The sequence below is a fragment of the Ranitomeya variabilis genome, chromosome 1, assembly GCF_051348905.1.
Source record: "Ranitomeya variabilis isolate aRanVar5 chromosome 1, aRanVar5.hap1, whole genome shotgun sequence".
NCBI lineage: Eukaryota > Metazoa > Chordata > Amphibia > Anura > Dendrobatidae > Ranitomeya > Ranitomeya variabilis.
The window spans coordinates 393,459,620-393,472,882 of NC_135232.1; the positions used below are offsets into that span (position 1 = coordinate 393,459,620).

General features: G+C 44.0%; 2 protein-coding genes across 6 annotated transcripts in view; one reads left to right on the plus strand and one right to left on the minus strand.

Moving 5' to 3' along the window:
* KANK1 (KN motif and ankyrin repeat domains 1) overlaps positions 1–13,263 on the plus strand; it is a 356,154-nt gene that overhangs the window by 198,918 nt on the left and 143,973 nt on the right. The window lies entirely within an intron of this gene.
* The window catches only part of LOC143761475 (uncharacterized), a 54,332-nt gene continuing 51,068 nt past the window's right edge, over positions 10,000–13,263 (minus strand). The window contains exon 2 of the mRNA XM_077249109.1: positions 10,000–10,331. Within this exon, the coding sequence (XP_077105224.1) occupies positions 10,088–10,331 (244 nt within the window). The 3' untranslated portion in view covers positions 10,000–10,087. The remainder of the gene's footprint in view (positions 10,332–13,263) is intronic.

Here is a 13,263-nt window from a genome sequence, read left to right on the forward strand (position 1 = left end):
AGAATTACAAAAACTGCAAACTGGACAAAAGGAACAAAACAAAAGGACAAAGTCCACTTAGCTGATCAGCAGACTAGTAGCAGGAACATGCAACCGAAGGCTCTGGTTACAATGATGACCGGCAAGGAAATGACTGGAGAGCAAGGCTAAATAGGAAACTCCCAAACACTGATGGAAGCAGGTGAACAGAAGAAGCAAAGTGCAAACAAGTCACCAGTACCACCAGCAACCACCAGGGGAGCCCAAAAAGCGGACACACAACATTGTGTCTGTGATGTAGGGATAATGGTGTGCACTCAGGTCAGGGATGAGGAGGTGCTGGGGAGGTTGTGACTTCACAACCAGGACAGCATTGGCAGCAGGGCGCAGGAGCGCCGCTGACTCTGAAACAGGACACGAGACATCACAGGCCGTTCCTTAACGTGACGGCCCTTTCAACCAGGCTCCATCCACCCGGGACACAGAGACTTTCTCTGGCCCTGCAACAAGGTTATGCTTGGAAAGGATCGTTTGCACACCCTCTACCACTGCCACTGTTATATATATGTACCAAGGATCAGAGTAACCCCATGAATAAGACCCAGGAGGGTCGAAACGTTGGGTTCTTTCTACGAATATCAATGTGGCAACTTCTTGTATGTTTTTTTTTTTTTTTTTAATAAACTTGGCATATACCTTTTTTGCATCATACCAGTATCGAGTGTGCGGTAATTTTCTCCATATGATTGATTGAGTCTGTGGACAGGAGTCTTTTATAATGGTGACTGTGTAAGACCGCTGTCTGTAACGCAGGTAACGAGTTGATCAGGAGCATCTAGCTGGTCTGTGGCAGCCAGAACTCTTTAATGGTTGGTAGGGGATCAAATACTTATTTCTCACTGCTAAATGCAAATAAATTTACCGTATATAATTTATACAATGTGATTTTCTGGATCTTATTTTTGATATTCTATCTCTCAATGTTAAATTTAACCTACCCTTAAAATTATAGACTGTTCATGTCTGTCAGTGGGCAAACAAACAAAATCAGCAAGGGATCAAATAATTATTTCTTTAACCTCTTACATCTTTTTATTTTTACTGGAAAGGCCACAGTATTGCAGTATAGTAAAATTTCCCCTATGAAGCTCCGCATGTGGCCGAGCTTCGCAGGAGGACTAGCGTGTCAGTTTTGGTAGTCTTCAGCAGTCCCCAGAAGCAGTGATAGTCTATCGATTCCCTGTGGCCATGTCAAGGGGACCGATGAGAGCTGGTGCACAGAGATTGACAGTAGAATTTAAATGGTTAATCTGCAGCGATTGGCGCGTCGGCTATATAACACAGCCGGTATATGCCTGGTATGACCTCCTGACTTCATGTATTGCTTAGCGACCTGTGATGGAAATGTAGATCGTACATTGTTAACCAGTTATCAATTCAGGATTCAGTAGTGAATTAAAAAAAATCTATACTCCTCTCCTGCAGTGGTGGCATTCCAGCAGTGTCAGCTGCTGTTCCTGGCAGGTGAAATTCGCTCTAGCGCTCACGTTACACCGCAATCAGTGGCCGCTTTATTGTTTCATCACTGTGGATGCCGCTCTGATAGAATATTGATCAGCGATAGCAATGGATGATGCTGAGCTGGCTGTCCATCAGTGCTGGGGTCGCGGTTAAAGCTGCTGCACACTTTGTACTAAGCGGTGACTTATTCCTTGCCGACCCACCCCTATGACTAAAAGCCTGAGTCTGGCAGGAGGAATGAAGTTAATTTTCTCCTGGCAGCGGGGCTCTCAGTGCAGGTGCCAGGCAACTTCACACCGCTATTAACCTGCACATTAATGCTATATGTGCATGTTAATGGCATTCATTCTGTGTCCATAATGTGTCAGTTTCTGCCTTGATGCAACATTTTTAATGTACGGTACTTGGAACCTCTTAAGCTGTGCTAATACAAGTTCACCAATTTATAGCCAAATGACAAGGTGCCTTAATTGTCTTTGCCTGCGTCTTACGCCAACGGTAGCTCTTAGCCTCTTTCACACTTCCGTTTTTTACAATCAGTCACAATCCGTCAAAATGTTGAAAAGACGGATCATTTGCTCCGTTTTTCCGCTGCGAAAACGCATACACAACACAACCCAGGTTAAAAATAATAAAAAAATAAAAAATCGTGATATTCTTACCTTCCGGCATCCCCTGCTGTCTTCCTGCGGTCTTCCCGATACTCGCGATGCTGCCGGCAGCTCCCGTTCCCAGTAATGCCTTGCGAGCAATGACCTGTGATGACGTAGCGGTCATTTCAGGAAGGCTGCGGGGGACGCCGGAAGGTTAGCATTTCATGATTTTTTATTTTTTTATTGTTTTTTTACATTATCTCTTTTTACTATTGATGCTGCTTAGACCGGCAGCATCAATAGTAAAAAGAGAGAGCATTTCCCTGATGGGAAATTCTTTCGCGCGTGCTCAGTTTCAAGACTGCATCCGTCGCCTGATTCCTGCTTTTGACAGTCAGTCGCTGAGCGATTTTCCGACCTACAGATAAAGCGTTCCTCTGTGCGTTGTCTCCGCCCGACGGACAGCAATTTTACGACAGATCCAGTGCATGACGGATGAAACGGATGGCCATCCGTCACAAGCCGTCGCTAATACAAGTCTATGAGAAAAAACGGATCCAGCACCAACATTTGCTGGATCCCTTTTTTGCACAGAACTGCGCATTGTGACGGAAAAAGAAAGACGGAAGTGTGAAAGAGGCCTTACTTTCCATGCCGAGGATCTTCAGAAGCCAATTTGTTCGAGATAGTGAACTTTGTATTTTTGTGATTGTCTAATAGTAGACAACCCTTTTAATGACTTTAGACACGTTTAATATGGAAAAAATAAGTTACAGTGTACATAAGTTGGGTGTATTGGGGCTTCGTGAATCTTTGGAATGATGACTTTCCAAGCATAATTCATTTGTTCTTATGGAAAATCCATGCCATAGGTTTCTGAATAGGCGTCACATTAGCTCCTTTTAAAACACATGTATGCGTTTTCACCAACATTTAAAAAGCACTGTGTTTCATCAGTTCATTGGAACCATTGTTTTTAGTCTAGTTTTCTGTTTTTACTAACTGTACCATATGTTTTACTCATGTCTGTGCCAAAAAAAAACAAACTAATCGAACAACTTTATATTTTGTTTTGGCCCTTCCTAGGGCATGCCTTTTTTTTTATACTGACCATTTGTCAGTAAAAAGAATAAAAACAAAAACACTTGCTTGGTTATCCCCATAGAATGTGATGTATTAATTAGTGTGTTTTCAGTGGAAATAAACTGACAGCACATAGACAACAAACAGCTGTGTGAACCTGGGAGAATAGGGAGAAAGCAGCAGCACTACCAGCTACAGTATGTGCAGGAGTGAGACTGTACAACAACGTGGTAGGAAACTTTGAATGCAAAATTTTGTATATTTCTTAAGGTTTCATTTAGGAATGTATAACTCTTCACTTCTGCTTTTCCTTAATGCTCTTTAGTTGTTGTAAAGGTGGGTCTTGTGACTTTTTACAATGTGTTGCTTCAACACATTCTACAAATGTTTGCTTTAGTGTTCCTGGAGATTTCTGTAGATTGTATCAATGGAGGCAACATTGTCAACAGATACGTAACCTGCTTCATGTGTTATAATTTATCAAGTTAAATTCTAATTTATATCTACTATCTGAACTGTAACTCGCCCTACTGGGGTGCCTGTCGCTGCTGCTCTTGTCATGGCTGCAGAATTGTAGTGACATCACAGTTGCAGCTGATCACTGACCTCAGCTGCTCTTGCTGACCCTATTGACAAGGTTACTCAGCTCAGTGATTGGCTGCAGTGCTGTTGACATGATGTCACTACTGCAGCTGATTAGTACAGACCAGAGCAGCATCCAGAGATGGTGTGGACCCCTTTATGGTGGCCATATGTTAGAGATTTATCGCTTACCCACCATTGAGAATCCCATGATTATTAGAATGGGGGACCCAAACATGCACCTTGCTGCTTCCTTTAGTGTCTTTGCGACCAAAATTAAATGTACTCTGGTGTCTGCCTCAGTCACATGGACTTCACTCGTCCTCCCTGTGATCCTCCAGTGAGGAGGAATGTGCGGAGGGACTGCTGACCCCTGTTCTAGAGATCATGGGGGTAGCAGCAATTAGCCATGTCTGACCTATGTTGTGCACAAGTGATAAATGTTCCTTGCTGTAAAACCTTTGAGCTTTATAATGACGACGTTTCATAATAATAATAATTTTATTTATATAGCGCCAACATATTCCGCAGCGCTTTACAAATTATAGAGGGGACTTGTACAGACAATAGACATTACAGCATAACAAAAACACAGTTCAAAACAGATACCAAGAGGAATGAGGGCCCTGCTCGCAAGCTTACAAACTATAGGAAAAAGGGGAGATACGAGAGGTGGATGGTAACAATTGCTTTCGTTGTTCGGACCAGCCATAGTGTAAGGATCGGGTGTTCATGTAAAGCTGCATGAACCAGTTAACTGCCTAAGTATGTAACAGTACAAACACATGGCTATTAACTGCATGAAATATATGAGAACATGATGTAAGGAACCTGATTAAAGTTTAAGGTTTTTTTTTTTGAATGGCCACACAGGGATAATTAGGTTAATGCGTTGAGGCGGTAGGCCAGTCTAAACAAATGCATTTTTAGGACACACTTAAAACTGTGGGGATTGGGGATTAATCTTATTAACCTAGGTAGTGCATTCCGAAGAGTCGGCGCAGCACGTGAAAAGTCTTGGAGACGGGAGTGGGAGGTTCTGATTATTGAGGATGCTAACCTGAGGTCATTAGCGGAGCGGAGGGCGCGGGTAGGGTGGTAGACTGAGACCAGGGAGGAGATGTAGGGTGGTGCTGAGCCATGGAGTGCTTTGTGGATTAGGGTAATAGTTTTGTACTGGATTATTGAGTGGATGGGTAACCAGTGTAATGACTGGCACAGGGTAGTGGCATCGGTATAACGGTTGGTGAGGAATATAATCCTGGCAGCAGCATTCAGGACAGATTGGAGCGGGGAGAGTTTGGTAAGAGGGAGGCCAATTAAGAGAGAGTTACAATAGTCCAGGCGAGAATGAATGAGTGAAACAGTGAGAGTTGAAAGTAAGAAAAGGGCGAATTCTAGAAATGTTTTTGAGATGCAGATAAGAAGAGCGAGCCAATGATCGGATGTGGGGGGTGAAGGAAAGCTCAGAATCAAGTATGACCCCAAGGCAACAGGCATGTTGCTTGGGAGTAATGGTGGAACCACACACGGAGATGGCAATGTCAGGCAAATGTAGGTTAGTAGAGGGAGAGAACACGAGGAGTTCAGTTTTTGACAGGTTCAGTTTCAGATAGAGGGAGGACATGATGTTAGAGACAGCAGTAAGACAATCACTGGTGTTTTCTAAAAAGGCAGGCGTGATATCGGGAGAAGAAGTGTATAATTGGGTGTCATCAGCATAGAGATGGTACTGGAAACCAAATCTACTGATTGTCCAATAGGGGCAGTATACAAAGAGAAGAGGAGGGGGCCTAGGACTGATCCTTGAGGAACCCCAACATTAAGGGGAAGGTGAGAGGAGGAGGAACCAGCAAAAGATACAGTGAAGGAGTGGTCAGAGAGATAGGAGGAGAACCAGGAGAGAACGGTGTCCTTGAGGCCTACGGAGCGGAGCATAGTGAAGAAGAGCTGATGATCCACAGTATCGAATGCTGCAGAGAGATCCAAGAGAATTAGCATGGTGTAGTGACCATTAGATTTAGCTGTTAGTAGATCATTAGAGACTTTAGTGAGGGCAGTTTCAGTAGAGTGTAAAGAGCTTAAACCAGATTGAAGAGGGTCGAGAAGAGCGTTATCTGAGAGATAGCGGATAAGACAGGAGTGGACCAGGCGTTCGAGGAGTTTAGAGATGAAGGGAAGATTAGAGACAGGTCTATAATTGGCGGCACAGTTTTGATCAAGGGACTGTTTTTTAAGTAATGGGTGTATGATGGCATGCTTAAATGAGGGGGGAAAAATACCGGAAGAGAGAGAGGTTGAATATTTTTGTTAAGTGAGAGGTGACAGCTGGGGAAAGGGACTGGAGGAGATGTGACGGAATGGGGTCACTGGTGCAAGTGGTCGGGTGAGAAGATGCAAGGAGCCTGATTACTTCTTCTTCTGTAACTGGTTCAAAGTCAGAGAGTGAACTGGATGCAGTGGGGAAGAGAGGACCGTGCATGATATGAGGGGATTGGGAGATAATTTCTTGTCGGATATGGTCAATTTTTTTCTTTGACGTAATTGGCCAGATCGTCAGCGCGGAGATCCGTGGTTGGGGCCTGCACTCTTGGGTTAAGTAGGGAATGGAAAGTGTCAAAAAGACGTTTATGGTTATTGGACAGTGAGGTGATGAGGGTGTTAAAATAGGTCTGTTTGGGAAGGTGAAGGGCAGAGTTGTATGTTTTAAGCATAAACTTATAATGGATGAAATCTTCGGGTAGATTAGATTTTCTCCACAGACGTTCGGCGCACCTGGAGCACCACTGTAGGAAACATGTTTGCAGCGTGTGCCACGGTTGTCGCCCTCTGTGCCGAGTTGTTCATGGGTCATTTTCTGTTGGCTGCAAACTCTGCTATATCAGGCGATTCTGAAATAAGATGAACTCTGGTATATTCTGGATGTTTTATCTAAAAAATGTGAATGAAATGCAGATAGGACCGCAGTAGCTAAAACATTGCGCACATTGCTCACGTGGTTTGTGACGCTGTATACTAGTAATACCTGCACATAGGTTAGTTGTACACTCGCTGTCATACAGTAAGGCTACTTTCACACATCAGGTTTTTGCTGTCAGGCACGATCCGTCGAATGTTGAAAAAAACTGATCTGTCACAGATTGTGAAAAACTGATGCGACTAGCATATCCTGATAATTGGATTAGAAAAAAATTGAAGCATGCTCAGTTTAAAAAAACGGGATCCGTCATTTTCCGGATCCGGTACCTTCTGGCTCCCATAGGCTTCCATTCTAGCAAAAAGCCGGAAGCGCTGGAGACAAAAAACTTTACTGTGTATGTTTTTTCCAGAAGGCGGAATTGAAATTTTAGCCGGATCTGGAAAAGAACCGAAGGAACGGTAGGCCATGCTGCGCAATCTGGTGCTAATACAAGTCAATGAGAAAAATACGGATCCATCTTTTTTGATTTCGCCGGTTCCGGTTTTTAAAAAAAGAGCCGAATTGGGCCGGAGGGAAAAAACCTGATGTGTGAAAGTAGCCTAAATGTGTATGAACAAGCATGCCCCCATCATTGCGTGTTTCTCACACTGAATGGTCACAGATATTTAGGAACATGTCATGCAAATGGACAAAGGGAACTGGAGAAAACGCTAGCACGGTTTAGTTTTTCAGCATTTCAGCAACAAGTTCTCCACCATAATTGTCACTCGTGTGAAGAGTGACTTCGTCCTTTAAAACTGGTTGCTCAACCTCTGTCAATCATTTCTACCTGACTTTCCAGTAGAAGATATCCATCTGACAACCCATCGCAGCCCTGTTCTCTGGGCTAGGCATCATATTCTACAGGTTTGGTGCTCCAAAACCTCTGCAATAGCAAAATTAAGTAACTTTGCAAATTGTGATGTAAACATTTCCTACCGCTTTGCTGACCAAGTAAAAGTAACACAAGTGGGTAGTCTGATACTGCAGCCATGTATTATCCCCGTCCTGTTTTCCGTATAGAGGGCAATAAACAATAGACTAGAGTCAGTGGGATCGACCAGCTATCTAATGTGTATAAGGGTTTGTATCCAAGATCCGGAATTGGTGCGGGTTTGGCGCTGTGTACTTGTGCAGCTGCCAGATGTTACAGCATAGTGTGTCCACAGACGCCCGCGGATCACCCACGGACACTGACATACATGTCAATTTCTCTTGCGTAGACAATAGAATAAGAATGGTGCTGGTGTCATGTTTTTAACTGATCAATTGCTAGGTGTCATTGGAAAAAAAAAATAGTTCAGACATTCTACCTGCTTTTAGTTGGGGGGGGGGGGGGGGGGAGGAGAGAGATGATGGACTAAAAGAGTAACCGTACAAGCAACTTGGTCACCATAGAAAAAAATAATTCCGTTTCTCTCTGGGAACACTCACACAGGTGTGTGAATGTAGCCTTCAGGTATGTTCACATGTGTCATTTTTTGCTGCGTTTTTTATGCACTGTATTTGGTGTGTAAAATATGCAGCCTTTTACAGTACCTGCAAAACGAGTTTTCTGAAATCTCATACACATGTGGCTGTTATTTTTCAGCGTTTTTGTTGCGCTTTTCACCCATTTAAATTAATGGAGCAAAAACGTGCAGCCTTTCCTGCAAACACTCTTGTTTGTAATGCAGAGAATAAAAACCCTGGAAAAAAAGCAGCAAGTGAACATACCCTTAGGTGAACGGTTCGGTTTCAGCAGATGACTACACTGTGGGTAAAAAGGATCCGGCATACCCAATCCTTTGTTTTCAATGGAAATAAGCTGCCTCACAGGTGTCTAGCAGGGGCTCACACCCCACCATGAAATCACCAGATCAATTGTTTTATCTCCTGACCTACTATGTGGGGTTGTACCCACTGTCTGTCTGATTGTGGTGAAATAACAGGTTACAGTTCTAGGGCAGTCCTGTACTATAGAACGAAATAAATCTGCGTGCCTCTATGTAAATTCTCTAGGCCCCTTCTATGGAGCAGTAATACAGTCCAGTGTACGAGGCCTAAAACATTTCACAGTAAGATCATCATTACTCAACGAAGTGTAGCGTACAAGTCCTAAATTGCCATTGTGGAGCAAATCCATATTTTACACAATCTAGGGTGTGTGCACCAGTCTTCCCACAATCTGACGTTGTCTCTAGCCGTGCTGTACACCCACATGAGTGCTTGTGTTGATGTAGTCTTGCCTAGACAGACCCTATGACATGAGATGAAGTAAACAATTAGTCTGTAATTGTATTATCTCTCCGATTGTTATTATTTAGGATGGCGTTCTGCATCACTGATGCTTTTTGCCGCAGGGCGGAGATTACAGGGTTATATAACTTTTCTATCTAGCCTTTACATCTTTTTTGGCTGGTAATTGTATTCCATGTTTTACCCATACGTTTTATTGAGCGTGTTGTGCCCTCTCCTGGTGGAACAGAACACTCTACTTTTCTAAGTAGGTTCTTCTTGAATGTACAAAATTCCAGAAATCAATTATGGGATTTCCAGTTTTTCTCTAAATTGTCGAAAGTGAATTTGCTGATCACTAGATTCTGTTAGTTGCAAAATTAATGAAAATCTAGGCCAAGTCATGAGCATAAGGTTATGTTAGAGAAATATCTATGTACACCTTGGGAACTTTTTTCCTGTTTTCACAACTTTTTTTATCATGGAAAGTTATTAAACTTTGCAAATCACTTTATTGGGGGATTTGCCTTCTTTCCTGTAAAAAAAAAAAAAAGAAATGGCTTGCAAGTCACTCCCAAACCCCTGCTTTTCCCCAGTCTTTTTACGAGCCTCTAGCTGCACTGATATTAGCACGTACCCATTTGGCGTACAGATGATGACCGTGAAAGGGTCAGCTCAGCTCAGCACCTCTATTTTACTAACTCTGGGGATAATCTGCTGCAGGAGATTGTTCTGATTCACACAGTTGTATAAAAAAAAAAATCTGCTTCATTCAGAAAAATCGGGACGTTTTTTTTTTTTGTCACTTGTCATCCATGTGCAGTTTGTATACAATCCAGTTTGGACAGCAGCAGCTATTAATCATTTACAGTTTCCTATGTACAGAATTGCAATGTATCTGTAAAAATCAGATGCTAGACTGTGGCTTTTTATGGCGTGTTTTTTTTTTTCTTCTTTTTTTCCCAGTGCACCAGTAAACTTGTAGACCGAAATTTTAGCTAAAAAGTTTTTGCAACTGGCTTGCGTTTCAAATCTTAACCCTCCGTCAGGGGCAATATGTTTTTTAAAAATTTCAATGCTCTAAAAGTGATCAGTTACCTTAATAGGAATGTAATAAATGAGAATACACATAATCAGGTGGAAAAAAAAATGTTTAATAACCAGAAAAGTAATATGTTTCTATGTCTTGAGCATCCTCCTCACTCTCTCCATCTTGATCTGTATCAGACACATCTGGACATTCTTCCACATCATCTTCTGAAGCAATGTCACTTTCTTCCCCTAAATCTTCTAGCTGTAAGGGGTCTGTCTCATCAGCAAGCAGTATATTTTGCACTTGCTCAACGTGAAGGGCATTGGACAAGTCAAATATTCTCCTCGCCATTTCAGAAGAAAAGCTGAAGCAAGAGAGAGAATGTGTTAGGGCGCAATGTGCCTGAGAAGCACACTCTTATTTCTAACAAAACCTTCTATGACAAATCCACAAATTTAGCACTAGCTATTCATAAAATAAGCTAAAAAAACAATTGGGATGAATAAAAACAGCAAATTCTAATCGTCAAATGTGTGACGCGTTCAGGGGCAATGAGCCGGAGAAGCCAAAACACTGATATCTGATCTTCTGCAGCACAAGAGGCTTCTCAGGTTTCACACAGCCTTTAGGAAGGTACTGGGAGGAGGGTGTTTCCCAGACAAACCACTGAAAATAGAGAAATGAAACTAAGTGAGCTGCGCCTGTCAGATCAGTCGCCCCTGACGGAGGGTTAAGGGTATGTTTCCACGTTCAGTATTGGCAGCGCTTTGGATGCAGCACTAGTCCACTCCGTCCAAAGCGCTGCCGGCTTTTGTATGCGCGGTGGTTCCACGTGTGTTTATTGAACCGTGCGGAATCACTGCGCCCTATACACTGGACTGTGATATTTATCTTGCGGAGACTGAGCGTCTCCCCAAGATAAATAGACATGCTGTGGTCTGGAAAGACACGCCGCATGTGCTTCTCCACAGGGAAACTGCGGGTGGCGGTGCATGCATAGTGGAGATGGGATTTCATAAAATCACACCGTCATGTCGGACGCTATTCACACTAGGGCGTCCGACAGACAGCGGTAATTCCACATTCGTCCACTATACGCTCAGTGGCGCCGGCTAGATTTTATCCAGGTTGTCCGGCGTTAATCTAGCTGGTAATCTGGTTGGAGGCTGGGTCACGCCTGTGGCCTTTAAATAGTCATTCTGGACTTTGGGCGTCGCTGATTATAGCTTGTGTCTTGTGCCTGGTGATCTCGGTCTGGAGTGGTGGTCTAGGAGAAGAAATATCGTATCTGGTGGTGTATTATCCTTTGTCATATTTCTCCTTCCTATATTTGTGTTTGTTTTGCCCTGTGCACATTATAGTGTTTTCCTGTGTGTCTGCGGCGTGGTGCGCTTCTTAGTTTTCCCTGTCTGTGCTTTCTGTGGAGGTTGGTGTGTGGTCTTATCACTGGGTGGCGGGTGGAGGTTTCAGCATAGGACTGAAACAGGAGTCAGGGTCAGGCCTGGCGGCCCAGACAAGCACACCATCAGTGTGAATTCTGGGAGAGGGACAGACAGGGTTTTCCCTAGTCTGAGGGATATCGCAGGGGCCCGGGTAATCAGCTGTAGTGTACCCAGTACCCTCGTGACACCCACCCACTATGCTGTAACATCTGGATGCTGAGGCTGCACACAGCATCCAATCAGCAGCGTTTACAGACTGTGGAAACAAACCCTAAGGGCTTGTGCCCACACTGCGGATTCCATTGCGGAATTTTCCGCAGCGGATTTGATAAATCCGCAGTGCAAAACCGCTGCGGTTTTTACTGCGGATTTATCGCGGTTTCTATTGCGGTTTCCTCTGCGGGTTCTCACCTGCAGATTTCTATTGGAGCAGGTGTAAACCCGCAGCGGAATCCGCACAAAGAATTGACATGCTGCGGAATATAAACCGCTGCGTTTCCGCGTGTTTTTTTCCGCAGCATGTGCACTGCGGATTTTGTTTCCCATAGGTTTACATTGTACTGTATGGGAAACCGCTGCGGACCCGCAGCTGCAGAAACGCTGCGGTTCCGCAGCAAAATCCGCAGCGTGTGCACATACCCAAAACCATTTTAGCTCCTACAGCCTTTGTTTCACTGCCCATAGTAGAAATGAGTAGGTGGTGAATCCATCTGTGAGGTTGTGCTGATGGTGGGATCAAGGTCTTTTTTTCTTTTTTCCTTTTGAGCTTTCTTCTGAGCTGTTTATAATTAAATGAAAGTTCAGCCTTCATGTAATCCTCTCAGAACATGGTTCAGAAGAAGAAAGTTAAGACTTGCCGGCCATACACATTAGATGGCTATCTCTTGTTCTTTCACGAAGCACTGCTGTGTTCTCTGTGAGAAAGTTGCCGGCTGACATGTTGGCCAGCAGCCATCTTTGGGAGAACAATGTGATCAACATCTTCCTCAATGTGCCCCCATACACATTAGACTGTCGGTTGGACCAGTTGATGTCAGCGGATATTGTCAGATTCCTCTGACGCTGCAGTGCACAGTATGAGGAAGGCGGAGGGAGATGAGGGAGAGCCGAAGATAAATACTGCGCATGCCCAAGAATCCCAGCCCCGCAGTGTGAATAAATCAGAAGAGACTGCGGGGCTGGATCTCGGGCCGCACGTCCACACAGGCGCAGTAATCAAGACATCAAGTGATGTTAGTGGACGGGCAGCGCTAACTGCTTATGCCCAAGGCATAAGTTTACTGCGCAGGTGCCGGGACAATTGAATAATGCTGAGGAGGCGACGCCCGGTGCCAAGAGGCCATGAGTGACGGCTGTCGTGCATCTGGATTATGGGGGGGAAAGACCTGCCCCCAGGACTATTTCAAGGTATGAGGGACACATTTCTAAAAAGATTATTTCTGCGGTTACAGCAGCTAGAACTAAAAGAGCCACCTTGTCAGAATTCAGCATTCGTGCTGCACAAGGTGGCTCTTTTAGTTACAAACGCCCGGGCGTGTGTGTGTGTGTGTGGGGGGGGGGTGACAGGTTCCCTTTAACAAAAAAGTGTGAAACAACTGAAAATGTCTTATATTCTAGGTTCTTCAAAGTAGCCACCTTTTGCTTTGATGACTTCTTTGCACACTCTTGGCATTCTCTTGATGAGCTTCAAGAGGTAGTCACCGGGAATGGTTTTCACTTCACAGGTGTGCCCTGTCAGGTTTAATAAGTGGGATTTCTTGCCTTATAAATGGGGTTGGGATCATCAGTTGTGTTGTGCAGAAGTCTGGTGGATACACAGCTGATAGTCCTACTGAATAGACTTAGAATTTGTAT